The sequence below is a fragment of the Oncorhynchus kisutch genome, linkage group LG13 (assembly GCF_002021735.2).
Source record: "Oncorhynchus kisutch isolate 150728-3 linkage group LG13, Okis_V2, whole genome shotgun sequence".
NCBI lineage: Eukaryota > Metazoa > Chordata > Actinopteri > Salmoniformes > Salmonidae > Oncorhynchus > Oncorhynchus kisutch.
The window spans coordinates 31660047-31686487 of record NC_034186.2 but is presented as its reverse complement, the minus strand read 5'-3'; the positions used below and the strand labels follow the sequence as shown (position 1 = coordinate 31686487).

The following is a 26441-nucleotide window of genomic DNA, read 5'->3' as shown; positions in this document are numbered from 1 at the left end:
TCAGTCCACTGACCCCTATCATATATCACAGCAAAATCACACTCTACTTGAACAGCGCAATGCACAATTTAATGATGTAAAAAAAATGCAGAAGATGTTGTGGAAATCTACCAAAAAACAATCAGGCATCAACAAATTTAATCCCTTCTAGACAATTTCCTGGACAAAAGGTTACACTGTAAATAGTGAAGGTGTAAACTTGACAGTAGAAAATCTAAACGTTATGTTTGACCTTTCGGCTTCCTTATCAAATTTAAAGCTGACAACCTAAGAAAATTAACAACCATGACCATGATTTGATGAGGAATGCAGAAAGAAATTGAGAAACCTATCCAACCAAAAACATAGAGACCCAGAACCTAAGATGACACCTTCACTATGGTGAATCACTAAAACAATGCAGAAATACACTATGGAAAAAGAAGGAACAGCACGTCAGAAATCAGCTCAATGTAATAAGAATCCATAGAATCTTCTGGGAAAACTCGAAACAAACACAGGGTTATCTATTCAAAACACTTCTCCAATATGTTTAGCTCTTTAACCAAGAACAAACAGCAAAAACATATTCAGGCTCAAATATAAATATTAGAATCAACTATTAATGACTACCAGAACCCACTGGATTCTTGAATGAACTACAGGACAAAATACAAACCCTCCAACCCAAATAGGCCTGTGGAGTTGATAGTATGCTAAATTAAATGATAAAATTATACAGACCACAAATTCCAATTTGGCCATACTTAGAGTTTAACATAATACTCAGCTCTGGCATCTTCCACAATATTTGGAACCAAGGACTGATTACCCCAATCCACAAAAGGGTTGACACATTTGACCCCAAGATCTACCGGGGGGATATGCGTCAACAGAAACCTTGGGGAAATGCTCTGCATTATCATTAACAGCGGACTCGTACGTTCCCTCAGCGAAAACAATGTACTGAGCCAAAATTACTGTACGACAGACCACATATTCACCCTGCACACCCTAATTGACAAACAAGCAAATCAAAACAAAGTCTTCTCATGCTTTGTTGATTTCAAAAAAGCTTTCAACTCAATTTGGCATCAGGGTCTGCTATACAAATTGATGGAAAGTGATGTTTGGGGAAAAACATACGACATTATAAAACCCATGTACACAAACAATAAGTGTGAGGTCAAAATTGGCAAAAAAAAAAAAAAAATCCACAGCAGGGATGCAGCTTAAGCCCAAACCCTCTTCAACATATACAGTGGGGCAAAAAAGTATTTAGTCAGCCACCAATTGTGCAAGTTCTCCAACTTAAAAAGATTAGAGGCCTGTAATTTTCATCATAGGTACACTTCAACTGACAGATAAAATGAGAGAGAGAAAAATCCAGAAAATCACATTGTAGGATTTTTTATGAATTTATTTGCAAATTATGGTGGAAAATAAGTAGAGAACTTGCACAATTGGTGGCTGACTAAATACTTTTTTGCCCCACTGTATACCAACGAATTGGCGAGGGCACTAGAACATTCTGCAGCACCTGGCCACAACCTACAAGAATCTGAAGTCAAATGTCTACTGTTTGCTGATGATCTTGTGCTTCTGTCCTCAACCAATTAGGGCCTACAGAAGCACTTACATTTTCTGCACAGATTCTGTCAGACCTGGGCCCTGACAGTGAATCTCAGTAAGACAAAAATAATGGTGTTCCAAAAAAAGGTCCAGTTGCCAGGACCACGATTACAAATGATATCTAGACACCGTTGCCCTAGAGCACACAAACTATACATACCTTCGGCCTAAACATCAGCGCCACAGGTAACTTCCACAAAGCTGTGAACAAAGGCAAGAAGGGCCTCCTATGCCATCAAAAGCAACATAAAATTAGACATACCAATTATGATCTGGATCTAAAAATACAATTGAGACTGCATGCAGAATTCTGCAAAAATATCCTCTGTGTACAACATAAAACACAAAATAATGCATGCAGAGCAGAATTAGGCCGATATCCACTAATTATCAAAATCCAGAAATGAGCTTTTAAATTCTACAACCTCCTAAAAGGACACGATTCCATAACAAAGCCATCACCTACAGAGAAATTAACCTGGAGAAGAGCCCCCTAAGCAAGCTGGTCCTGGTGCTCTGTTCACGAAGCAAATAGACCACACAGAGCCCAAGGACAGTAACATAATTAGACCCAACCAAATCATGAGAAAACAAAAAAAATATTACTTGACACGTTGGAAAGAATTGACAAAAAACGGAGAACTAGCATGCTGTTTGGCCCTAAACAGAGAGTACACAGTGTTAGAATACCTGACCACTGTCACTGACCCAAACGTAAGGAAAACATTGACTTTGTACAGACTCTGAGCATAGCCTTGCTATTGAGAGAGGCCGCTGTAGGCAGACCTGACTCTCAAGAGAAGATGGGCTACTTGCACAATTCCCACAAAATTAGGTCGAAATTGAGCTACACTTCCTAACCTCCTGCCAAATGTATGACCATATTAGAGAGACATATTTCCCTCGGATTACACAGATCCACAAATAATTTGAGGAGAAAAACCCCCCCACCTGTGTGCCATCACAGCAGCAAGATGTGTGACCTGTTACCACAAGAAAAGGGCAACCAGTGAAGAACACAAATACATCCTATGTTTATTTATTTTCCCTTTTGTACTTGACATGTGTTTCCCATGCCAATAAAGCCCTTGAATTGAGAGACAGAGAGCTGCATTTAGGCTCAGCCTCACAGCACTGATATTTACAGTGGACATATTTAGGACAGGCCATGGTTGGGACAACACCCTCTGAATTCTCTGAAACCATTCCCCTAATGAATTACATTATCCCTGCATCATTTGGCCCTGTGTCCTAACTCCTAACACTGGTGCTATAACAGGACAGGGAGAGGATGGTTGGAGGGAGGGAGTGGGGCTCCTGGGGCCCTCTAAGGGATACATAACATATGTCACAGTCCCTCCTTCTGTGGTCCTTCCTCTGTGGATGTGTGTGGGGGATGGAGGCTTGGGAGAATTCTAATAAAGTGAGATGGTAACGTCCTTAAGGCGGAGGTGGGCTTGTTGTCAATCTCAACACTGAGGCCAGTGTTATTGGATTTCCAGCTCCCACTAGGCGTCCTCCTCTGTCTGTGTGGTACACTCAGAGCCTAAATCCAGACTCGACCCATATTGTAGATGTGGCCTTAACCACTGCTATCTAAGGGGTTCACAGCATGGATTTCTCTCTCTCATTCTATCCTAATAAAGTTATCTTGCTAATACCCTGGTTTTCTGTACCCTAGGGCTGAGGCCAGTATGCTTAGATGAAGTGTTGAGTACCCTGACCTGTCCTTTGTGTTCAGGTTCTCGTCGTGCGTGTCATTCTACTCCATCCTGAACGAGCTGAATGACTACGCGGGGCAGAGGGAGGTGGTGGCCGAGGAGATGGGACACAAGGTGTACGGAGAGCTGATGAGGTATTCACAGGACCTCAAGTCAGAGAGGAAACAGGTGAGTGGCTTTGCTAGTAGTGGTACACTACTCCCTGGTAGAACATGCCTTCATTATGTACAGTTTGGTTATTTTGTTTACGCTGTAGTGAGTTTATTATAAATATGTTTATTGAGATCCTCCTTTGTTGAGTTGTTTGTTTGTGTTTTTTGACTCCACAGCACCTCCAGGAGGGCAGGAAGGCCCAGCAGTATCTGGACCAGTGTTGGAAACAGATGGACAATGTGAGAGAAGGGAGGGATAGAGGGAGGGAGGGCCACGGTGGCACAAGGCACAAAGGGGACAGGGAAAGGAGGGTGTGACACCTCCAGCAGGGACCTGCTCCCCTCCGCCGACTGCCAGGCGCCTAGTTCTGCTGGGCTGCATGCAAGAGAGGGCCTAGAGGATTTCCACTTACCTACACAGCTCACACACACTCACACACATTTCAAATAGTACACACACACACACACACACAGGAAGATACATGCATAAAAAAAAGCAAGTGGACACACACACACTGACGAGAGGAGCATTCCTGCATTTCAGGCCTTTTCAGTCTCCGAGGCTCGATCATCTTTGCAGCTTTTAGGGCTTGTATAATTGCAGCCAGCTACAGCTGAGTCTCAGATTGAGAATGGCAGTGTTGTAATGCCTTAGGTATTCCTCTTTGTCACGTAATGCAACACAGATGTTCTGGCAGGAAGAAAGGATAGATTTATTTTTAGTTTTTTAGTTATCACTGCTGCCTGTTTAACCACTGCTATCTAAGGGGCTCACAGCATGGATCTCTCTCTCTCTCATTTAATCCTTACAAAGTTATCTTGCTAATACCATGGCATGATAAGTGTTTTGCTCTCCATCTATGGCCTGTAGAAATGGGACAGGGTTGCAGGATTGACTCTCGGTTTTGAGAAGAGGTCAACAGGTCTTGACTAGTAATCTCAATCTCGCATTTGACTTTCTTAGAGCAAGAAAAAATTTGAGCGGGAGTGCAAGGAGGCAGAGAAATCACAGATCAGCTATGACCGGTTAGACAACGACATCAACGCCACCAAGTCAGAGGTAGAAAAGGTAAGTCCTGACCTGGCTTGAGACATGACATCTACACTACCTACACTCATACACCTCAGAGGTTGGGATTTGCTGTCTATATTGAGTGGTCCTGAATTCTCCCTCTTATCCACTGCAGGCAAAGTCCCAGTTGTACCTGCGCACACACTCGGCAGACGAGAGTAAGAACGAGTACGCTGCTCAGCTGCAGAACTTTAACGGGGAACAGTGGAAACATTTCAACGTGGCCATTCCACAGATATTCAAGGTAATCCACAGTCAGCCATTCTTCTCCAGGCTTCAACTTCTCTCTTGTCCCCTATTGGCCTGACAGATGGGAATCTGAGCTGTGATTGCCTAACAGGAAACCAGAAGGTCAGAGATCATTGTGTGTTTTCCGACCTCTCCAGAACCTGCAGGACATGGACGAGAGGCGGACAGTGAAGCTGGGAGAGACGTACCGGAGCTTTGCCGACGTGGAGCGCAGAGTCGTCCCCATTATCTCCAAGTGTCTGGAGGGTATGGTGACTGCGGCCAAGGCTGTGGACCAACGCAAGGTGGGTCTGGAGGATGGTACACCTGCATTATATAGCATTGTGCCCTATAGTTTGAGGTAGGGTGTACACCAGACTATCCTTTACCACAGTGCACGGAGCGGAGGTAGCACGTGGCATGGGTGGAGCAGGACCAGGACCAGTAGTTAGTCATCCACCCAGCAGCCAGGCCAGCGGTGAGGCAATTGCTCCCTGGGCTCTATTAAAGCTGGCCTCAGCCTCCACCAGTGTTTGTGTGGCATGACTGGTACTGGCAGTCTCCTCTCTCCTCCCCACCCACAGGCCTACAGGCTGTTGCTGCTGCTGCTGGAGGCAGCTGAGCAGAGCTGCTCCCCACTCTGTGTGACATGTTTTCATTTGATTCTTATTTATGCACTCAACGTGTGGTTTCTACCAGGGGCTGGGCTGTGGAGTACACTGCTGTCATGATATCCCAGAAAACATCATTTTAAAGAAATGTCACTTGGTAATGTTTAATGTTCACTATCTTTCTTTCTTTCTTTCTTACAGGACTCAGCGATTGTAGTGGAGTCGTTTAAGTCAGGCTTTGAGCCTCCGGGGGACTACCCGTTTGAGGACTACAGTCAGAACCTCTCCCGGACGGGCTCAGACAACACCATCAGCACCCCCAAGAATGAGGGGGGGGTCAAGCCAGATCCCAAACACTCCATCAGCAAAACAGCCAAGAACAAACTGTGGCTCTTTGGGAAAAAGCCGAAGGTGAGAGATCTGTCATCACTTAATACTAACACATTCTCTCATTGTTTCAGTGTTAAATAACTTGTATTTATCTTTCTATGTTTATCTGTCATAACAGAGTGCACTGGTAAGTTTATACAACCGTCGTCTAACACCCTTTCTGTTGGCTTACGGTAACTGGGTTTTGTAACAGTCACCTAGATCTAACATTTTCTACTCCATAACATCAGTCACTACACTTTGACCTACCAAAGGCCAAATTGTCTGTCTGTTAATCTATAACTTTTGGGGGGGGTTTGTGTTCGAGTAGCTTGCCATTTTCAGATGACTTGTCTAGTCTGTTGAAGGAGGTGTTGCTGCTCATATTGCCTCTGATTTGCCTGCTCTTGTTTTGTCATGTCCATTCTTGTCTCTCACCTGAGGTTCTCTCAAATGTCATCTTGCTTCACTGGAGTTTCTCCTGCTGAGATTTGTTTTGTGGGATAATATGTTGAACCACATGTTTATCACTTTTATATAGAAACAACACCATGAGTTTCTGTTCAATCATTACAATATGCTCCAAGTTTTGAAAGTTGGGAGGTTGATCAACCCTTTTTTGTTGCCCCCCCCCCCCCCCCCCGACCTGGCCCCTCGTCAGCCACTCTATTTCCTAAATTTGCCAGTGACCCCATAGCTTTCTGTCTGAAATGAGAACGGTCAAACTCAGGATAGCGTCTTTCAGGGGTCTTAAACGAAGGGTAAGACTAAGAGCATGTCAGTGTGTTTGGGTTTGCAGTGATTTACCTTTCTCTCTCTCTCGCTTCTCACCTCTTCTCTGATGTTTAATCAGGTTGTTTTTCACTAGTTACGATCAGGGGTATGTTGAAATCACAGGATTCAAATGTCATGATTGAGTCTGTGTGTCTAGTGTGAAATGCAGGAAGCGATATTGAAACTGTAGGGTGGTATATGGATGTGGTGGTGGTGGTGAAATGCAGGAGGCGATATTGAAACTGTAGGTGGGATGTGGTGGTGGTGGTGAAATGCAGGAAGCGATATTGAAACTGTAGGTGGGATGTGGTGGTGGTGGTGAAATGTAGGAAGCGATATTGACACTGTAGGTGGTATATGGATGTGGTGGTGGTGGTGGTGGTGACATGAAGGTTAACTGTATTGTACCTCGTCATGAGCCACCCAATATACTGTATGATGGCTACACAGTCTGAATGACACAAGGTAGTATTACCGGACCATTGATTGTGTGTCACCCCTGTGTGTCTCATTGGTTTCTGGCTGAAGGACCTGGTTTAATTTCCTTAATGGATGGCTGAGGTGATTCATGGTGTGTCTGCAGTAAAGAGACAGACTTCCTGGAAACAACCCTCTCTCTGTGCTCTAAATTGCATCGCATCATCTAGAAGGGGCTTTTAAAATGTCAACTTGTTTTTAGTATACCTTGAGAACAGTGGATTCTCCTTGGAGGATAGCCTTTCCGATACATGATACAACACATTATGTGCAGAATCATTCAATCACTGAATATAAATAACACAGATTATGTAACATTGTGGCAAGTATAACTTCACCCTGATTGAGACACTAAACATGCTCATCAGATTGTGCCTACTTCTGTCCTTAACGTTTTTGGGTAACTTTGCTCCAAACAGAAAATAGCCACACCCTTGTGATAGTTTGATGCTGTGCTGTTAGTTACCATGGTAACCTACATGAGCCACATACGTGTTGACAACCTTTTTTTGGGGTCTTTTTTTCTATTGGCCTTTTTTAACACAGTGGTCAGTGGTGTGATGTCTCCACTGCCAGAGCTAGTTTGTCCCGTCTAGTGGAGTTCTATAGCACAGACAGTTCTTGAGTGAGATTTTCAAACCTATTCTTTCCCTGGTCTCTCCTACTGTCATTCTCTTGGTTCTTGCTGTGGAAAGGTTTCTAGAGCCCATGAGTGACTGTCATTTTGACTAGACAGTATACTGATGTGATTTCAGGCTCCATCACTGGAGGACTTCAGCCACCTGCCTCCTGAACAGAGACGCAAGAGGCTCCAGGCTCGGATAGACGAGCTCAGCAAAGAACTACAGAAAGAGGTGGACCAAAGGTACGCCATTGGAACACTTTAACGCTGCATTCTATCTTCTATATTGCTCATGTTTCTGCTCCATTAGTATTTCAGTGGCATTTGTTCAATTGTTTGTGTACGATGTTTTCCCATTGTGACTGTGTATCCAGAGATGCACTGAACAAGATGAAGGATGTGTATGAGAAGAACCCTCAGATGGGCGACCCCCAGAGTCTACAGCCCAAGATATCAGAGACCATGTGCAACATGGAGAAACTGCGCTCTGAGATCCACAAGAATGAGGTAGGTCTTCCCAGCCAAGAGCCCTGGAGCCCCAACCAGAGAGCAGAGGGTAGGGGAATGGAGGGGAGCCTTCACAGCACATCTGGAGACATGGTGACTGGGCTGAGGTTTACAGTGCTGAGTTAGCCCCCTCTGGGGGATGACTATATACACTGCTTCTCTTTGTCAACAGCACACTGAGTAGAACAGGATATGACTGCCAGAGTACAGTATGTGAGCGGAGCTTGCCCAATTTGACTGGAGCGCGGAACTAGATTCCCGAAGGCTGGAGCGTCAGCCTTCTCGCCTGCTCCAGTACCGCTCACTTCACGAGCTCAGGGCATGCCCGTCCCAGCATGCATTTGTAGTCTACTTGTGTGCTACTATAGCCCCTAGCTTTAGCTATTGTCATCAAGTATGCTAAATATTTTCATAAAGAAACTGAATAAACACAAAATCAAGGTGACTTACAAAGATGAGGATAGAGCAAGAGAGGGAGTGTGGCGATGAACTAAAGAATCATTGTGGAATCTGAAAAGACACATCCCAAAAGCATGATGGTGTACTTAATACTACGTGCACATGTTTAAAAGAAAGGAACGAGGTGGGTAGATAACTGTGTCACTGTAGCAAAGTATTTATACACTAAGAATAAGATCACTTAAAAGTGAATTTTTGTTCTCTTATCTATACAATAGGCCATAATTGAATTTGGCCCAATAGGCCTGGCATATTCCCAATTTCAAGGAGCTTTCTGTTTTTGATTGGGTTATTTTGCCTAAAACCCTTTAGACCTACCTATAGAAAAACAAGGCAACTCTGCATCTCTGCTCAGCCTGGCAAGAGTGGACAAAAGGGTGTTTAGCATCCCCAGTGGCTCTGCAAGCACGGTGAGGATATTCTCCGCTGCTTGCCTGCTCTCCAGGCACCATCGTATGAGCCTGACGCCACACACTGGTCAAACTCGTGTTTCTAAAAATAAAATCAAAGGCACTGTCAGTTATACCTAAAGGCATTTTCAGTTTAATTTGTGTTTCATTCTACCTAAGTCACAGTAATTTCTAGACCCCACTGATTTAATACAACAAAATGTTTAACTGCTGAGCGCTTTATGTTCCTGCCAGCCTATTGTTTCGCACTTGCAACTGCTTCACAATGTATTCCTTTGTAGGCTATAGCCTTGAAATATTCTAGCCTAAATAATACATTTCCTTCTTAGGCTCCCTGTCTGCTCCGGACCCGTTCAGTGTTTTTATGCTGTTTAATATGACATGTAGCCTATTTGAAATGATGAGTGCTTCATACAGTCACCTTTTCATGTTTATTCAAATACTTTTCATTCAAATCTTATGGTTTGGTTTCAATACTTCAAAACCAAATGGTAGGTCCATGTCGTCACAAAGATAGATGGGTGTTGTTTCAATTGTGATTTTAATGAATGAAGCACATTTGGAGCGGAAGTTTGTTTCGTTTTTTCCTGTGAGATGAGCGGTTGGAAAGGACGTGGAGCAGCACAAGCACCGCTCCATGAATGATGAGCACAAGCACCGCTCCATGAATGATGAGCACAAGCACCGCTCCATGAATGATGAGCACCAGCACCGCTCCATGAATGATGAGCACCAGCACCGCTCCATGAATGATGAGCACCAGCACCGCTCCATGAATGATGAGCACCAGCACCGCTCCATGAATGATGAGCACCAGCACCGCTCCATGAATGATGAGCATCAGCACCGCTCCATGAATGATGAGCACAAGCACCGCTCCATGAATGATGAGCAGGTTTCCTCACCGCTCAACTCTGTTCACATACTCTGATGGCTGCTTGGATCTTCAGGGGGTTCCATCTCCTACACTATATTGAAAGACTGGCTGAATGATGGCATATCAAGGAAAGGAATGAGTGTATCCACCGTGGGGTTGTGAACAGCAGTATGACTGTTATATGACTGATTCTCCCGCTGTTAATTTCCACTCTCACTCTCTCATACTCAGAGCTGGCTGTCGGAGGTGGAGGGGAAAGTGGGCACCAGAGGAGACCGAAGACCCAGTGCTGATGTCAACCATCACGCCCCCCACGGCAGAGAGAGGTCAGAGGGCACACAAACACACGAGGACTGGTATAGATCCTATCATGCGTAGTAGAGGGAGTCATTGTAGTGAAACGGGTGCCCATGGGCCATAGCGTTAAAAAGATCCACATTCACCAGATGTCTTTGTATAGATATAGAATGGCACACATTCTAGTTATGTCTGTCTTAGAATACTTATCATGGGTGGTGTCGTAATCATTTTCTGTAAAGGAACATGACTCAGTCACAGACTGACTGGAGCAGAATCCTACAGCTTGCAACTCTCAAAAACTCTCGCTGGCACACACCCAAAAAGGTTAGTAGAGGTACCTGTTAAATCCACTTATATCAGTGTAGAAGAAGGGGAGGAGTCATGTTAAAGAAGGATTTTTCAACCTTGAGACAATCAAGACATGGATTGTGTATGTGTGCCATTAAAAGGGTAAATGGGCAAGATTAATTTAAGTGCCTTTTGAACAGGGTGTGGCAGTAGGTGCAAGGCACACTGGGGTCGTGTCTGGACTATCATTAAATGTGAAGACTTATCCATGTCAAATCAGTTATCTAGCTTTAATTATTATGTGATTAAACTAATCCTGTAATCATGTAATTAACTAGGAAGTCGGGGCACCACCGAAAATGTTGATTACAACATAATTTTCCGAATATAACTCTTCAGATATTTTAATATCTGATCAACTAGTATTCTATTAATGAATCAGTTTTCATCAATTCTCATTACTGAACGTCGCAAACCCTTGGATATCTGCACGAACCCTAGCCAAAATCATGATATAGCGATATACAAATTGGCTTACTTATTTATTTACTAACTAAATAATCACACATAATTACATGACAAACAAACAGTAGATATTGGTTACTAACAATGATAGAAAAGTCCTTATTGGGCTAAGCCGATATGACTGCTTGGTAGACAAAGGAAAGGGGTGGGGACTGAGAGATAGGGAAAGACAAAATGGATTCACTACACAGTCTAATTATATTCATTGAAATGCTAATCCTTTGCACGTGAACGGCCGCTCCTTCGAGAATAATTGCAATGTATATATTTACACCCGTATGTCGTTGTTGTTTTCTCTTTTGAAATCCTCAATCGTCCTGTAGAGTTCATCAGTCTCTGGTTAACAATGTCACAATGTCTTTTGTGGTTGGAATGGCTACTTCAGAGTACCATTCGGAAATGTTCTCATAGGATGGATGTTTCGGAGGTTGTCGGTATTTCTAGCTGCAGACTAGTAATTGGTGTCGTCTAGAATTTTTTCTTATTCTGTAGTGATCGATAGTCTCAAGAGTTTAACCATTTCCAGCCATGTAGCCAAAACTACAGCTGTATGGTCTCTGTGGCATATAGAATTGTAGCCATTCCAACGTGGGGACTCTGTCCCGGCGTTCTCTTACTTAATGTATGTTTCGTAGGAATTGGTTTTATACACTTCAGAGAAAAGGGCAATCCATGACGCCGACATAATGTCTATGCTCATGTGGGCCTACTTACTGACCTGGTTAACTTTTTATATGAAAACCCATATTTTCTCATTTAGAAGGTTAACATCACATTACATCTTTTCACAAATAGTTTTATGTTTAATCACATACGTTTCACAATATTTAGATATAAACCTGACAGCTGGGAAATTTACACTTTTAAGAGATACAGTTATTTGATACAGCAGAGGGAACACCCCCCTATCCACATTGATGGAACAGTAGTGGAGAGGGTAGTAAGTTTTAAGTTCCTCGGCGTACACATCACAGACAAACTGAATTGGTCCACCCACACAGACAGCATCGTGAAGAAGGCGCAGCAGCGCCTCTTCAACCTCAGGAGGCTGAAGAAATTTGGCTTGTCACCAAAAGCACTCACAAACTTCTACAGATGCACAATCGAGAGCATCCTGTCGGGCTGTATCACTGCCTGGTACGGCAACTGCTCCGCCCACAACCGTAAGGCTCTCCAGAGGGTAGTGAGGTCTGCACAGCGCATCACCGGGGGCAAACTACCTGTCCTCCAGGACACCTACACCACCCGATGCTACAGGAAGGCCATAAAGATCATCAAGGACAACAACCACCCGAGCCACTGCCTGTTCACCCCGCCATCATCCAGAAGGCGAGGTCAGTACAGGTGCATCAAAGCTGGGACCGAGAGACTGAAAAACAGCTTCTATCTCAAGGCCATCAGACTGTTAAACAGCCACCACTAACATTGAGTGGCTGCTGCCAACACACTGACTCAACTCCAGCCACTTTAATAATGGGATTTGATGGGAAATGATGTAAAATATATCACTAGCCACTTTAAACAATGCTACCTAAAATAATGTTTACATACCCTACATTATTCATCTCATATGTATACGTATATACTGTACTCTATATCATCTACTGCATCTTTATGTAATACATGTATCACTAGCCACTATAACTATGCCACTTTGTTTACATACTCATCTCATATGTATATACTGTACTCAATACCATCTACTGTATCTTGCCTATGCCGCTCTGTACCATCACTCACTCATATCTTTATGTACATATTCTTTATCCCCTTACACTTGTGTCTATAAGGTAGTAGTTTTGGAATTGTTAGCTAGATTACTTGTTGGTTATTACTGCATTGTCGGAACTAGAAGCACAAGCATTTCGCTACACTCGTATTAACATCTGCTAACCATGTGTATGTGACAAATAAAATTTGATTTGATTTGTGTTTCCTGTCCTTCATGAGATCACCAAATGAAACACACTCAGCATGACTATCCCTTTAGTGTCCACGGACAATTCCCAGATTCTCAAAAATATCAATATTGTTTAGTTCTCCCATTTTGGGGATTAGGAGTTTTTAACGAAGAGAAGCTCTTTCTACCAGGTATTTATGACCTGTCTTAAAGTCATAAAACTTGTGGTGGGGAGAGTGAGAGAGAGAGAGGGTAGGAGCCACGGTATACACCCTCAAAAGGCCACGTCGTGACACCGGTTATAGCGTGTCAAGAAATGCAATGCTACTGGGTTTTTCACACTCAACCGTTTCCTGTCTGTATCAAGAATGGTCCACCACCCAAAGGACATCCTGCCCTGTGGAACCCTTTAAACACTTTGTAATCCATGCCTGATGAATTTAGGCTATTCTGAGGGCAAAGGGGGTGCAACTCAATGTTAGGAAAGTGTTTCTGATGTTTGGTACTCAGTTTATAATCTTCCTGTAATTTATTGGGTTAACCACCAACGTTTTGGCATCATAGTGCCTTCTTCAGGGTTATCATGAGTTCACCCATCTAAACCTGAGTGGCTGAGATGGAACTGACTCTCTCTCATCCTTCCCTTCTCTTCACCCTCTCTTCTCCTCCTCTCTTCATCCAGCCCTGAGGGCAGTTACACCGACGTCCCCAACCAGGAGCACCGCAGCCCCCCTCACCAGCCAGACCCCCGACAGGCCCACCAGCCAGACGAGTTTGATGATGAGTTTGACGATGACGACCCGCTCCCAGTCATTGGCCACTGCAAAGCACTCTACTCCTTTAACGGTACAGCACAGCAGAGCCAGTGATGCTCTCTGCATTTCACTGGCTCACTGTGTGTAGTGACAGTAATAGTGGTGGGCGTTCTGACTAGTGGAATGTGATATGTGCTATTCCTGTACAGTGTGATTCTTTCCCTGTGTGCAAACAGTATGCCTCGTGTTGTGCTGTTGACCCCCAGGTCAGAACGAGGGTACGCTGTTGATGAAGGAGAACGAGGTGCTGTACATCATTGAGGAGGACAAGGGTGACGGCTGGACGCGAGCCAGGAAGCAGAGCGGAGAGGAGGGCTATGTGCCAACGTCCTACGTGGAGATCGCCATGGAGAAGAACAGCAAAGGTGCAGTCACCTACATCTGATCTGACCACCTGCATGGACTCCTATATCATATCCCCTCTTCCTCCTCTGGGGATTGCTGGTCAGAACAGCAGCCCCTCTTCTTTGTTCACTGTGTGAGCTCACGACAAACAAACAACAGACATCCTGGTAGTGTAGTGACCTCCCTGTACAGGAGCTCTGTATCAATGAATTAAGCCATGTGTGTCTGTATGAGGACGTATCCATAGCCACGCTCTGTGGCAAGGGGACTCCTCCCCCACTTAAGGCAGATTATTGTATTTCAGAAGTGATTTGTGTTATGTTTGTTTTTAGTTCATGTGTCTTTTGTTTTTAGAAGGAGATGTTGTAATGCTCTACTGGTTTTTAGTTGTCAGTGGTGACAGATTTGGAAAATAGAAAAAGAAACGTACCTGTTTTACTTTTGTATGGTCTTATATGTGTTATCAGCCATCTGTTGTGAGTCTCATATGTGAAGTGATCTGCTCCACCTATTTAAGACCGGAATAGAGTTAAACAGTCCTGGTAAGGACTGGCCTGTTTTGTGCCTATATGACTCATGCCTCCCACTACGGTACTACTCTTTAAGATAATCGTACACTCTGTCTCTCTTCATGTGTGTGTCACAACAATGGCACCCTCTGGTGGTCAGGACTATATTACACTCAGGAGTAGTTGTACTGTCTCTGTCCTAGTGGTGTGGGTGGTGGCAGGTGTCGATGCTCTGTAGCCAGGTCGGTACAGTAACTCCTCTCCTCTCTCTCTCTCCTATTGGACTGCAGATTCCTGAGGGGAGCAGTGTGGCGAGGTCTTTGGTGGAGGGTACATGCTGAGTCTGTTCTGGGCGGGCAGAACAGGGGAGGGGAAAGGCTTGGCAGGTTGCATGTTTGCATGCACACGTCCATGGCCATTAACATGATTCCATAGCAGCAGAGACTCTTGGGATAGGAGCTATGCCTCTGTAGGAGGGGAGCATTCTTCCTAGACTGCCTAGACACAGCACAGAGTAACCATCCGACTGCAGCATAACAGCAGAATCCGGGACCGGGGAGGGGTCTTAGAGCTAGCAGCTTACAACATCATCATTTATAATGAGAGAACTACACTACTACTACACTACTACTCACCTCTGTATTTCTGCTCCTCAGATAACATCCAGCACTAACAGCCTGTCTTGTTGTTGCATTGTCATTCTATTGTTGGGAATGCCTGCCTGACTGTGCCACTCCTGTGGTCCCCTTACCTTAACGCGCTTCAGCATGTCTGTAACATGAACTGTCATTCCTTCATACAGGACTGGCCATGATGAATGCAGCGTCTTGGATGTAACTCTGTGGTCGCTCCCGCCGCCCATTCATTCACTTCTAATCTTCCTGTATGTCATTCTTCCACGTTTAGTTTTTTGTGTGCCTTGTTTTTGTTCTGTGTTGATGGAATTGTTCTCATCGTGCGTGTGTGTGATGAATGTCATCTCTGTCATGGTGTTGTTCAGTAACTCGTGGCACCGCATTCAGTCACTCAGGTCAGTGTAGGACTACTCTAGTCACAGACAGCCGGCTTGCCCGTCACACTACCCCCTCCTCGCTCCTCCCTGCACCAGCACCAGACAAGAGGAAGGCTGGTGGGGTAGTGCAGTGACATCAGCACACCAGCAGAGGGCATTCCTCCCTCACCAGTCAGTCACCACACAGGATCTCAGGCTCAGGCCAGGAAACCTGGAAGCTGAGCTAAAACAAACTACAAAGGCCATCCAACAACAACACTCCATGCATTATTTTCCTTAATAATATCTGAGTGAGGATGGACCCACTGAGTGCTCTTCCATTACTCTCTGCTGCACACAAGGACTCCAACCGACTCGGTCTACGCTGGCTTGCTGTGGTGCTGCTCTTGGGCCTGACCGCCACGTCTCCTCTCCTCTGTCTCCGTGGAGCATCCTGGGGCCTCGGTGTGCTGCCATCTCCACACGAATGAGTGTTGCATTACCTTAACGTTCCTCTTTCAAGCGCATATTATATTTCTGATTGTGATGATACATATATTAACATATGTATACATATACCTGTATGTATATATGTAGTTAATTGTATTACTGAATTGTATTAACATCTCTTTTATTTCATACTGAATGTGTTTTTATGGTGACTTTTTATAGGGTTTTAATCAGTCGTACCGTTAGCTCATAGTAACCATGCATTGTTTGTCAGAACATCCTTGTGAATAGGGATATGATGCACTTTTGCCCTATAGCATTTTTTTATGAAATATCAATGATTGAATGAATGAAATGGACTCTGTATGCTACCTTTTGTACAAATGTAAAGTGAGACAGCTGTGACCACTGTTATTATAGGTGTAGAGTTCAGAACTACCACAAAATATAGGAATTTACTGCTTTTGATACTCCTAGTCCTAACCATTTTTAATTTAATTAATTTGGAAGTGAATTTAACTTGCATGATTCCCTTTAATTAGTATGAACATAATTGACATGGTGAGAGATCACCATGATCACCCATGTCGCTTAAAACAAAGAAAAGATGTATCTTTTATGAGACTGACACAGGGTTTTACCCTGGCAGGATATAATATTCCCCTTTTTGCCGTTCATTTGGTGGTCCCACTTTGAAATGCTAATACGATCAGTGATTTAGTTGCTAAAAATTACTTAAAGCTGTGAAAGTTATACCATATGTTCATATTACTTGAACTGCATCTCTCTCAACTTCCTAGAGACAACCCTAGGTCTTAGACATCCAATGGAGGAACAGATCTTCTTCCTTGATGAATGTGCACTAACTAACACAGATAATGCTGTTTTAAAATGGAACAGCGCAGGTTATATACACCCTGCGATTCTGTTTAGTTTCATCATGTCATTCCGTTGCCTGGATGAGCTCATTTGAATGTTCACTCTTTTGTTGAACTGGTGTATGTTATCAGAAATCAGAACTGGGGGGGGGGGGTCCTTCCCTTTGTTTCAGTGACATTCCTTTGAGTAGCTTACCGAGGAGCATGAAGGTACATGCTTGACTCAACATATCTGGAGTTCACAGCAAATATTTAAGCGCTGTATATTGGCTACCTGCCTCTATTGTAGGCCTATTCATGTATTGACCCTTGACCCTACTCTACAATATCAACCGATATAGTAATACTGGTTAAATCCCTGATGGACATGTAATTGTTGATCAAAATCAGAAGAGGAAGTCAAGGTTTAAGTTGTTAATGTGTAAGTAGTTGTTTTTTAATATGAAGTGCGTTAAACCATTCATGTCTGCAGTGTGTATCTGGCTATCCTCCATCAGTAATAACAAGGACTTTGACACGCTTGTCTCTAATTGCCTAAAACGGTGCTGGACCGAATTGTTGGCACCACAGTGCAAGTGGCCTTCAGTGATGACACTTTTTGATGATGGATATGTAGTTTTCTCACTAGCATCCTTAACCAAATGTTATGCCATGAAGGGATTTTCATTTTGGACTGAAACTGAGCTAAATCATATCCATTATGCTGTAGTTCTGATCATTATGCAAAACTTAACAATAAGTTTTAAGACTCAGTAATATTCACGCTTATGGTGGCAAATTCATCTAATGACAGAAAAGTAGATATGAGAATGTCGCTGTTGTCTTATTTTAACATATATTGTAATAACCAATTGCAGTACTTCTATTTCTTCATGTTGTGCACATCTTTTTACTTTTAATGTTGTGAGACACTTTGTGTGGAAAAAAAAATCTGTTCTCTCAAATTGTTCTAATAAACAAACACATGAACAAACATTGGCATCTTTTTGAAGACTTCATTAACTTCTCTGTATACCCGTCGCAAAACCCTCTGGTTGATGCTTCTTTATAAAACCCTCTTAGGCTTCACTCCCCCCGATCCGAGACATCTACTGCAGCCCTCATCCTCCACATACAACACCCATTCTTGTCAGTAAAAGGTCCCAAAAGCACACACGTCCCTGGGTCACTCGTCTTTTCAGTTCGCTGCGACTGAACTTTTGTCTACCTTCTTGCCCTTTGTGCTTTTGTCTGCCCAATAATGTTTGTACCATGTTTTTGTGCTGCTGGCATGTTGTGTTGTCGCCATGCTATGTTGTTGTCTTAGGTTTGTCTTTATGTTGTGTTGTCTCTCTCATAGTGATGTGTGTTTTATCCTTTACTTTTAATCCCAGTCCCCGTCCCCTCATGAGGCCTTTTGGTAAGCCGTCAATTTTAATAAGAATTTGTTCTTAACTTAACTTTTTTTTAATCACAATACGTATGTTGAAACGTATATGTGTTCCGAAGTTGTTACTCAGACACCTGCATGTCATTTCTTTGTCTATTTCTTGCCACAAGAGTTCATATCAAGATATTACAATGAATAAGCAGCTATTTACAGGTCAATAATATTTAAGAGGGAAATATATTACACTGTCTAGCATTCATATGCTCACATTAAATATGTACACCTTTTACCATTCAGGATTATCCAGATGAACTCGTATACCGCGACATCTGAGGAACATTAAACATGAAGCAGACAGTTGAAGAACTAGTTAATGTACACGCAGTATATATTCCATAGTATTTTAGACCATATACGGTAACTGCCTCTTGTATAGCGACCAAACGTCGTCCTTTACTTCTGTTTCATCATTTCATGTCCTCTGTCATTTTGTTGAACCCTTATAACAAGGGTGTTACATCTCAGTCCCTACTTTAGTGATGCATTCATACACTCATTTCTTTCAGAAGGTCTTCTCGGGTCCTCCTCTTAGTCTCAGTGCGGTCAGTGTGTTCTCCTCTCTGCCACATCCACTAGGATGACTTCCGCTGCACATACACTGAGCGTAGAAAACATTTGGAACACCTGCCTAACATTGAGCTGCACCCCCTTTCGCCCTCAGAACAGCCTCAATTCATCAGGACTCTACAAGGTGTCGAGAGTGTTCCACAAGGATGCTGGCCCATGTCGACTCCAATGTTTTCCACAGTTGTGTCAAGTTGGCTGGATGTCCTTTGGGTGGTGGACCATTCTTGATGCACACGGGAAACTGAACAAGTGTGAAAAACCCAGCAGAGTTTCAGTTCTTGACACACACAAACCGGTGCGCATGGCACCTAATACCATTACCCTGTTCAAAGGCACTTAATCTTTTGTCTTGCCCATTAACCCTCTGAATAGCACACCTACATAATCCATGTCTTGAGGCTTAAAAATCCTTGAACCTGTCTCCTCCCCTTCATCTACACTGGTTGAAGTGACATCAATAAGGGATCATAGCTTTCACATGGTTCGTCTGTCATGGAAAGAGCAGGTGTCCTTAATGTTTTGTACACTCAATGTATATGGTGCAGATCTGTTTTTGCTATCATGCCAACTCCCTTTCACTCATTGTCATTCCATTGGCTTGACAATGACAGCAATGGAGTAGGCAGGAGCACAAACAGATCTTGGACCAGGCTACCCCCCCCTTCTGCGTTACTGAGGGAAATATTTCCCCTTCATAAGAACACACTCAATATCCTGCCACTGCCAGGGAAGCGTTCCAACTGGATCTCAGACACTCTCCCTCCATTGGACAGGTTGGGAAATCACAGTAGTCTCGCTATGCAACCATCTTCCTCATCCTCAGTCAATACGGGGCACAGTTTGTCCTCTCTGTTAACCAGCCTGAAGGTCCTTTTACAACCCACCAGTGTTCACTAATACAGTCTGTTTACTACAGGCTCGGTTTAGAGTTCTGTGTGTTTGACCGCTGGCTCCAGCTTTCTGGACAAAGCAGTTAGGATGAGTGTGAACTTGTCGTATCTCTCCGTCTGGTTGACGGCCGCCCCTCTGCTGCCCCACAGCAGACGCAGCTGAAAGTCTGTTTTAAAGATCTCCAGCAGGTCCTCGTCAGCCTGGAAGTCTGCACACAGAAAGAGGAATAAACTATCGTTAGCCTTGTAGCACATCATACCAGCTTAGTTATGCATCTGTTATAGTGTCTTAAGCAATCTCGGGCACTATGAAAAAAGCTGTGACGTTTTGGACAAGAGCATTTGTTTAACAAATAATGTTAACAGCTGTGAGCACTATCTAGCAGAAGGTGTGGAGTGTATTACCTTTCAGGACGTGTTCAGTGTTGGCGGTGTATGAGTCAGCATTGTGTGCCACGCTGCGGGCCTCCTCTAGGTGACGCAGCATGATCTCACAGCCCTGGTCGTTGCTCTCCCACAGTTCCATGCCCTCGAACGCCACCGACGGGCGCTCCATCAAGATGAGCAGGGGCATTAGTAGGGGCACCGTGGTGCCAGTCGGGGGCATGTCCACTACACACACACAGGGACACGGTCAGAGACTACAACTGCACTTAAGCTCAGTAAGAGCACCAAGGAGGCTCTATTGAAGTGCTTACCTGTTCCTTCATACAGGCCCTTGTAAAAGGGCTTGAGAGACTTCTCGTATATGATGGCAGTCTGAGTGTATTTCCTCCTCAGCATGGTCCAGGTGTGGTCTAATCGTGTGATCTGTGGTCAAGGGCATACATACGGTATGTTAGGAAACAAACAGCACAATCACAATATCCATAGGGACATCTGCCTTTAAATACTCATCTCAGAACACGTGGTGGGGTTGGGGGACCATGTCTGGCTGTATTGAGTGGGGTACCTGAGGCATGTCCAGTGCTTTCATGATGGAGGAGAAGGCGTACAAGTCCCCCATGGAGTCCTTCAGTTCTAGAGCCACCATGATAATGCGGTTCAGCGTTGCGGTTCGCTCCTCCAGACTTCCTGTGCAGCCCAGGATGTCCACGGCAACCCCGATGGCCATGGTGTGGTGCCTGAGTTACACAACGGAGAGTTCAGTCATGAGTGCCTTGTGTCTACATGTGGGTTCCTATCACCTGAGGCGTGTGTCAGGTGGGTTTGGGTGTGTATGTGTGTTTACCTTTCCATCAGGTCTCGACGCAGCTGCCTGCCGTGGGGTAAGGTCACCAGCTCCAGACCAGAGGACACACCCATTTGACCTTTCACCTCCTCAGAGACACCAAGTACCCTAGCAACCTGTCAGGTACATAACCATTTTTTAGTTAAGCTATAGGAGGATGGAAGTGTTTTAGAATGGACACGTTTGGGGAAATCCTATCATTGATTATGAGTTCCTTCTGACTGAATTAAACAAGAGACATCTTTATTGAATTCCACAGCCACCATACATAACGTTGTGCCATAGCTGTTTTTAACAACACATAAAGATGTTTCCCTCAAGACTAGACACCCAGTCATGGGTTTGGCTACAGAGCATTTTTGGTACATCTAACTAAATAACATTTACTCGTTTCATTTGGCCCTTTGTGTAGTGTACCACTCACAGACAGACATAAGGCACCTGACTGTCTCTGAAATGCAAAATACCAACGAGAGGAAATGAATGAAATGCCAGTCGTCTCTGATGCCCTCTGTGTGCCTGACTGTCCAGCCCCTAAATTAGATACTGCTGAAGAATAAGACATGTTTCACGCAAACACAAACTGTCCTGCAAATCTCCCATTCATATTAATTAATGATGTACACTGACATTTCTTTTATGATCTCAAGTTGGGATTCAGCCCTGAGTGCTCAGACATACAGTAGGCCTAGTGCGGTAGAGAATGTCCTGTGGGTAATCTGGGTATGGTGTAGTGGGACAGTGCAGTACCTGGCAGTCTGCCATGAGGATGTGCTTGGCAATGATGTGGTGGTCTTTCTGAACGAGCAGTTCTTTGGCTCTCTTCAGCACACTCATCTCCAGGGGTTTGTTCTCTGCAGGCAGTAGCCTGGATTCAAACTCCCCCGGCCGGAACGTAGACGCGGTCTCCAACACCGGCCGCCGGAAGCTCCTCTCTTTCTCCTCCCCCGTCTTCTCTATCTCATCCAGCTCTCCTTTCCTCTCTTGTTCCACCTCCTCCTCTTCGCTGCCATTCTCCAGGGCTTCGATGGCATGGTGGTAGGAGCTGCGGTCCAGTTTGGAGCCATGGCTGCTCTTCTCATTCTCCTCTGTCCTCAGCCTCTCTACGTAGCTGTTGATATTGTTGTTGTTGTTAGGCTGGGGGCCCAAGCCTGGAGCCTGGAGCCTGTCCCAATCCGCTGGGCTGCAGGGGCTCAGCTCAAAGTAGTTCACCTCCGGGCTGCGGGGCTGGGGAGACTGGAGAGCCTGGGTCAGATGCTGCTTCTTGGGCTTCAGTGGGGGAACAGGGGGACCTGGGGCTGGGCTGGCCAGAGGGGCCAGGGGTTGCAGGTGTGGGGAGTGGGGTATCCTCATGGCAGGCACCTTGCTGGGCTTGGGAGGCGGCTTGGGGCAGAGCTGGCTTTCTGAGCCCCGGATGGCCTCTCCGGCCTGGGTCTCAAAGGCCATCCTCCTTGGCACATTGGGACTGAGGGCCGGCTCACTGCCCGTCCTGAACACTGGAGACTGGGACCGAGGCTGATGCTCCATCAGCTGGGACTGGGGCTGGGGCCTGGAGCCTGGGGAGTGACAGGGGACCATCATTAGCTGAACCTGCACACTGCAGCCTAGTACATACAGCTATAGCCATGTCTGTGTTGTGTGGCTGTGGAGCTGCTGTGATGGCTGCTGTCTTTTATTCCAAAGACTCAGACATCAAGCACATCTATCCATTTCCATTTCAACTTTTATCTGCTCTGTAATCCTTTCAGAAATATATTTATCGCCATCCTTAGCTAATGTCACAATTCTCATTTCTGAGCTGAGGGTACAAAGCAAAGTTTTGAAGGCTTGTCGAGGCTGTAAATCCTCTGACAACAGGATATGAGAGAGAGAGGGCGAGAGAAGGTACCTACCTAGAGGAAGAAAGCTCTCTGACTGGTGGGTTTTGAGAGGCAACCTTCTCTCCTGAACGTGGTTCAGACATGCCGGCTGGCTTCCACACTTGTCTTTGTTCCTGATGGACAGAAAGAAAGAAACAGAGAGAGAGAGAGGTCAATTGGACTGAGTCCTTTAGCTACCAACAGAGGCACGTCCACTGGGCACACCACACCACTAACCCCTACTGAAACCTGATACATTGACGCAGTGTTTATGTAAAATGGTACTGTGTAATTTGAGGGGGTATTTTTTATCCTGGTTTGCCTTGGCATTGTGCTCAGAGGTTGGTATTCTCCATCCAGGCTAAACATCACTCCTTACTTACTTTGCCTCAGTAATGGTTTATTGTAGATGTATACTTATCTCTGTGACTCCGACATTAGTGTGACAAATTTGGAGTGCACATGTGTTGTTTGCATGGCAGGCTATACATGAACATTATACAGATCCAATTCCATTTGGAGTGACCCCTGTATGACGGAATGTACAGTGTCTATATAAGCTCCTGGGTGCAGAGGAGAATAAAATGAACTTTAATGTCGTAATAAATCAGCTGCAGGAAAGCATCTCCATTGTACCATTGTAACACACTGGCAATTCACCATATCAAGAGCAGACAACCCTGAACCTCCTTAGATAGCCTACTAACCTAAGCAGGTTCCCCCGTCCAAGGCTTTGGTCCTGGGTGTGTCCGTTCATGATGTTGAGGCTCAGGCGTTTGGAGGTCTGGCTCTTCCTCTCGGGCAGGGTCAGACCGGTCTCCACACGAACACAGGCCACCCCATACTTCTCCTCTAGGCAGCGCAGGGGTAAGGCCCTGTTGATGGGCTGGAAGATGATGGCTCCCACCACCTCCGTCACTGGCTTCCTGTTTCCCACGTAGTAGCGCACTAGGGCAGGCACGCTGTCGAAGCCCTCCTTCTCAAACAGGTACTGCACCCGACAGTAGGCCTCGTTCATGGCCACCACCATCTTATTGATCTTGAAGTGCTGCGGGCTGTTCTTCCACTGGCAGGTCAGGACGTAGTTCCCAGGGTTGGACAGAGAGTCCCGGATCAGGAAGTCCCCGTCTCTCTGGATCAGGTTCTCTGCCACCTGGACACCAGAGGACACGTGTTGAGCACATATAGACAGAGACACCTACACACAGGCATACTGTATAGCTCATACAAATGGCTGTATTTTCAATATCACACAGTTGGAACTGTTTTTCCGTTTGTCAAACTTGTCTCACAGTTGGATTTGTGGCGACAGGTGTTCTAGTCCCTCTCACTGAATGGCCTCATTAACCTGCTTGGCTCACTGAATGTTTTCTGTAACATCCTGATACCTCCCAGCATGCTCTCTAAGCCCAGGCCACACAAAGCCAAACAGGAACTCATAGTCAGAAGGGTCAAGTGTCCAAGCCCCCAGTGTTGTGTAGAAACTCTCATACATTGGTCCACACTCTTGATCTTTATAATCATATATCATCATTATAATCATATAATATCATTATAATCATCCAACAGGTTTTGGAGAGGTGAAGGTCGAGTCATGCATCCTCCCAAACACCCCCCTAATTCATCTTCTTAACACCCGCCCGCTTAACCCGGAAGCCAGCTGCACCAACGTGTCGGAGGAAACACCGTTCAACTGATGACCGAAGTCAGCCTGCAGGTGCCCAGCCCACCACCAGGAGTCGCTAGAACGCGATGAGCCAGGGAAAGCCCACCCAGCCAAACCCTCCCGTAACCCGGACGATGCTGGGCCAATTGTGCGCCACCCTATGGGACTCCTGGTCACGGCCGGTCGAACCCGGTCCGTAGTGACGGCGATGCAGTGACTCAGACTGCCACGTCACACAGGAGGCCACCGGTTTGGTTTTTGAAAATGTCTGAATAATATTTTGTTAAATAATAGTCTTTTTTTAAATTGGTCCACACTCCACCACATATGTCATTCCTCCAAACATTTAATTACCTTACTATTTAATTAACTTAGTATTGAACTAAGTATTTATGTTTATATAATCATGAGTTGGAAGGTTAAGGGTTTCTAATTAGACTTTTTAAAAGCCCTCTTCACAATGGGGCCGCAGTGACACCAGGAAGGAGCTTATTAAACCTGATTAGCATCACTTGGCAGCATGAATGCTGTTTTTCAGTATCCTTACATAAAGTCTCTGTCCTACTGAGGAGGTGCAGGCTGAGCTGTAAAACTGAGCAAAGCTGTGTGTGTGTGTGTGTGTGTGTGTGTGTGTGTGTGTGTGTGTGTGTGTGTGTGTGTGTGTGTGTGTGTCTGTGTGTGTTTACCAGTCTTATGCCACCCTGTCACGACTGCAAGGACAAGCTCAAAAGAGTTCAATTTCTTATTCAGGGTCCCATCTGTGATTTTACACACAAAGGCAATGCTTTGGGTTTATAAAGCCAGTCTGACGCATTGAAAGTCATTTGATTTATACCTCATGAAACTGCTCATTTATATTAAGATCCATGTTAAATCCATTAGCCATGCAATGTTGTTTATATATTTCTAATAGACATCTGTTGTGAATTAATTTTGTTGTGAAATTTACTATCCTCGATGCACTGGCATGGAGAGAAACCTCCTCAATCACCTGAAGCCTGGAGCTGCTGATGTGTATTGTCTAATGGTGGAATGGGAGTGGACTGAGCTGGTCTTACTAGTTCTTGTTGAGAGACGCACAGTCTTGTGGGTAAACATGACAGTGTGTAACGTACCGTGTGCAGCTAGCCGGTGATGAGAATTATAGAGGCGTGGTCAGTGCCAGATCAGTGAACCAGCGGAAGGCAATAAGATAAGATGTCATTAATAAATGGTGTCATGTCATCTGATTAAGACCTGTGTGTGTGCTGAGAGACAGACTGAGCATCCTCACTGAAGCTGAGGTTCATGGAAAGAGCTCTGCGGTCTGAGCTCTCAGTACTACAGTATGTCAGTATGTACACACACAGACGCAGTGTGTGTGTGTCAGGGCCACTCTGTTCTCACTGACAAGTTCTCAGTGACAAGCTCTTAGTGAGATAATGATGAAAGCACAAGGTTGAAATTAAGTCCATTTCAATTAACCATGCAGCGGGTGTCAAGCCTCATTCAGCCACAGCACGTCAAACTGACAGCCTCACACCATGGGTTCAATACAGCCAGTGCTGTAGAACGGACCTGACAAGATAAATACTTATCTCTGTTGTTGACTTGTCCTTATTTGTCTGATTCTGATCTGGCTCAACCAGTTTCAGACAAGCTGCCAGAGAATGAATCTGCTCTGTGTACATAGGCACTCATTTGAGCTGAGCCCTGGGTGTGAGGATGTCATCAGTGTTCTTCCTCATCCCCCTGATCTGATCCTGCTGTGCTGGGATCTGTCACAGTCTGTCACAGTCTGTCATAGCCTCCTCCTAAGTCCCAAACCTCAACCATGTAGCTTTCACTCTGCAGTCCACATAAAAGAAAGCTCCCTTCTGGAAACCTTTAGACACTCAGGGAGTTTTCACATATTTATGACAAGAACTG

General features: G+C 44.9%; 2 protein-coding genes across 6 annotated transcripts in view; one reads left to right on the top strand and one right to left on the bottom strand.

Moving 5' to 3' along the window:
- Positions 1 to 18088, top strand: part of LOC109902609 (formin-binding protein 1-like) — a 44768-nt gene extending 26680 nt beyond the window's left edge. The window contains exons 4-16 of one of the 4 annotated variants that reach the window (XM_031786017.1): positions 3353 to 3500; positions 3662 to 3724; positions 4449 to 4553; positions 4672 to 4800; positions 4943 to 5089; positions 5597 to 5806; positions 5904 to 5912; positions 7771 to 7880; positions 8012 to 8144; positions 10122 to 10216; positions 13586 to 13749; positions 13925 to 14083; positions 14863 to 17864. In XM_031786017.1, the coding sequence (XP_031641877.1) occupies positions 3353 to 3500; positions 3662 to 3724; positions 4449 to 4553; positions 4672 to 4800; positions 4943 to 5089; positions 5597 to 5806; positions 5904 to 5912; positions 7771 to 7880; positions 8012 to 8144; positions 10122 to 10216; positions 13586 to 13749; positions 13925 to 14083; positions 14863 to 14870 (1480 nt within the window). In that variant the 3' untranslated portion in view covers positions 14871 to 17864. Of the gene's footprint in view, positions 1 to 3352; positions 3501 to 3661; positions 3725 to 4448; positions 4554 to 4671; positions 4801 to 4942; positions 5090 to 5596; positions 5807 to 5903; positions 5913 to 7770; positions 7881 to 8011; positions 8145 to 10121; positions 10217 to 13585; positions 13750 to 13924 lie in introns of all 4 variants that reach the window. The other 3 variants (XM_031786014.1, XM_031786018.1, XM_031786015.1) reach the window with 3 other exon arrangements.
- bcar3 (BCAR3 adaptor protein, NSP family member) overlaps positions 17885 to 26441 on the bottom strand; it is a 63259-nt gene continuing 54702 nt past the window's right edge. For both annotated transcript variants that reach the window (XM_020499105.2, XM_020499106.2), the window contains 8 exons: positions 23575 to 24020; positions 22901 to 23001; positions 21759 to 22564; positions 21009 to 21124; positions 20730 to 20901; positions 20476 to 20587; positions 20183 to 20389; positions 17885 to 19986 (listed from right to left, as the gene is read on the bottom strand). In XM_020499105.2, the coding sequence (XP_020354694.1) occupies positions 19811 to 19986; positions 20183 to 20389; positions 20476 to 20587; positions 20730 to 20901; positions 21009 to 21124; positions 21759 to 22564; positions 22901 to 23001; positions 23575 to 24020 (2136 nt within the window). In that variant the 3' untranslated portion in view covers positions 17885 to 19810. The remainder of the gene's footprint in view (positions 19987 to 20182; positions 20390 to 20475; positions 20588 to 20729; positions 20902 to 21008; positions 21125 to 21758; positions 22565 to 22900; positions 23002 to 23574; positions 24021 to 26441) is intronic.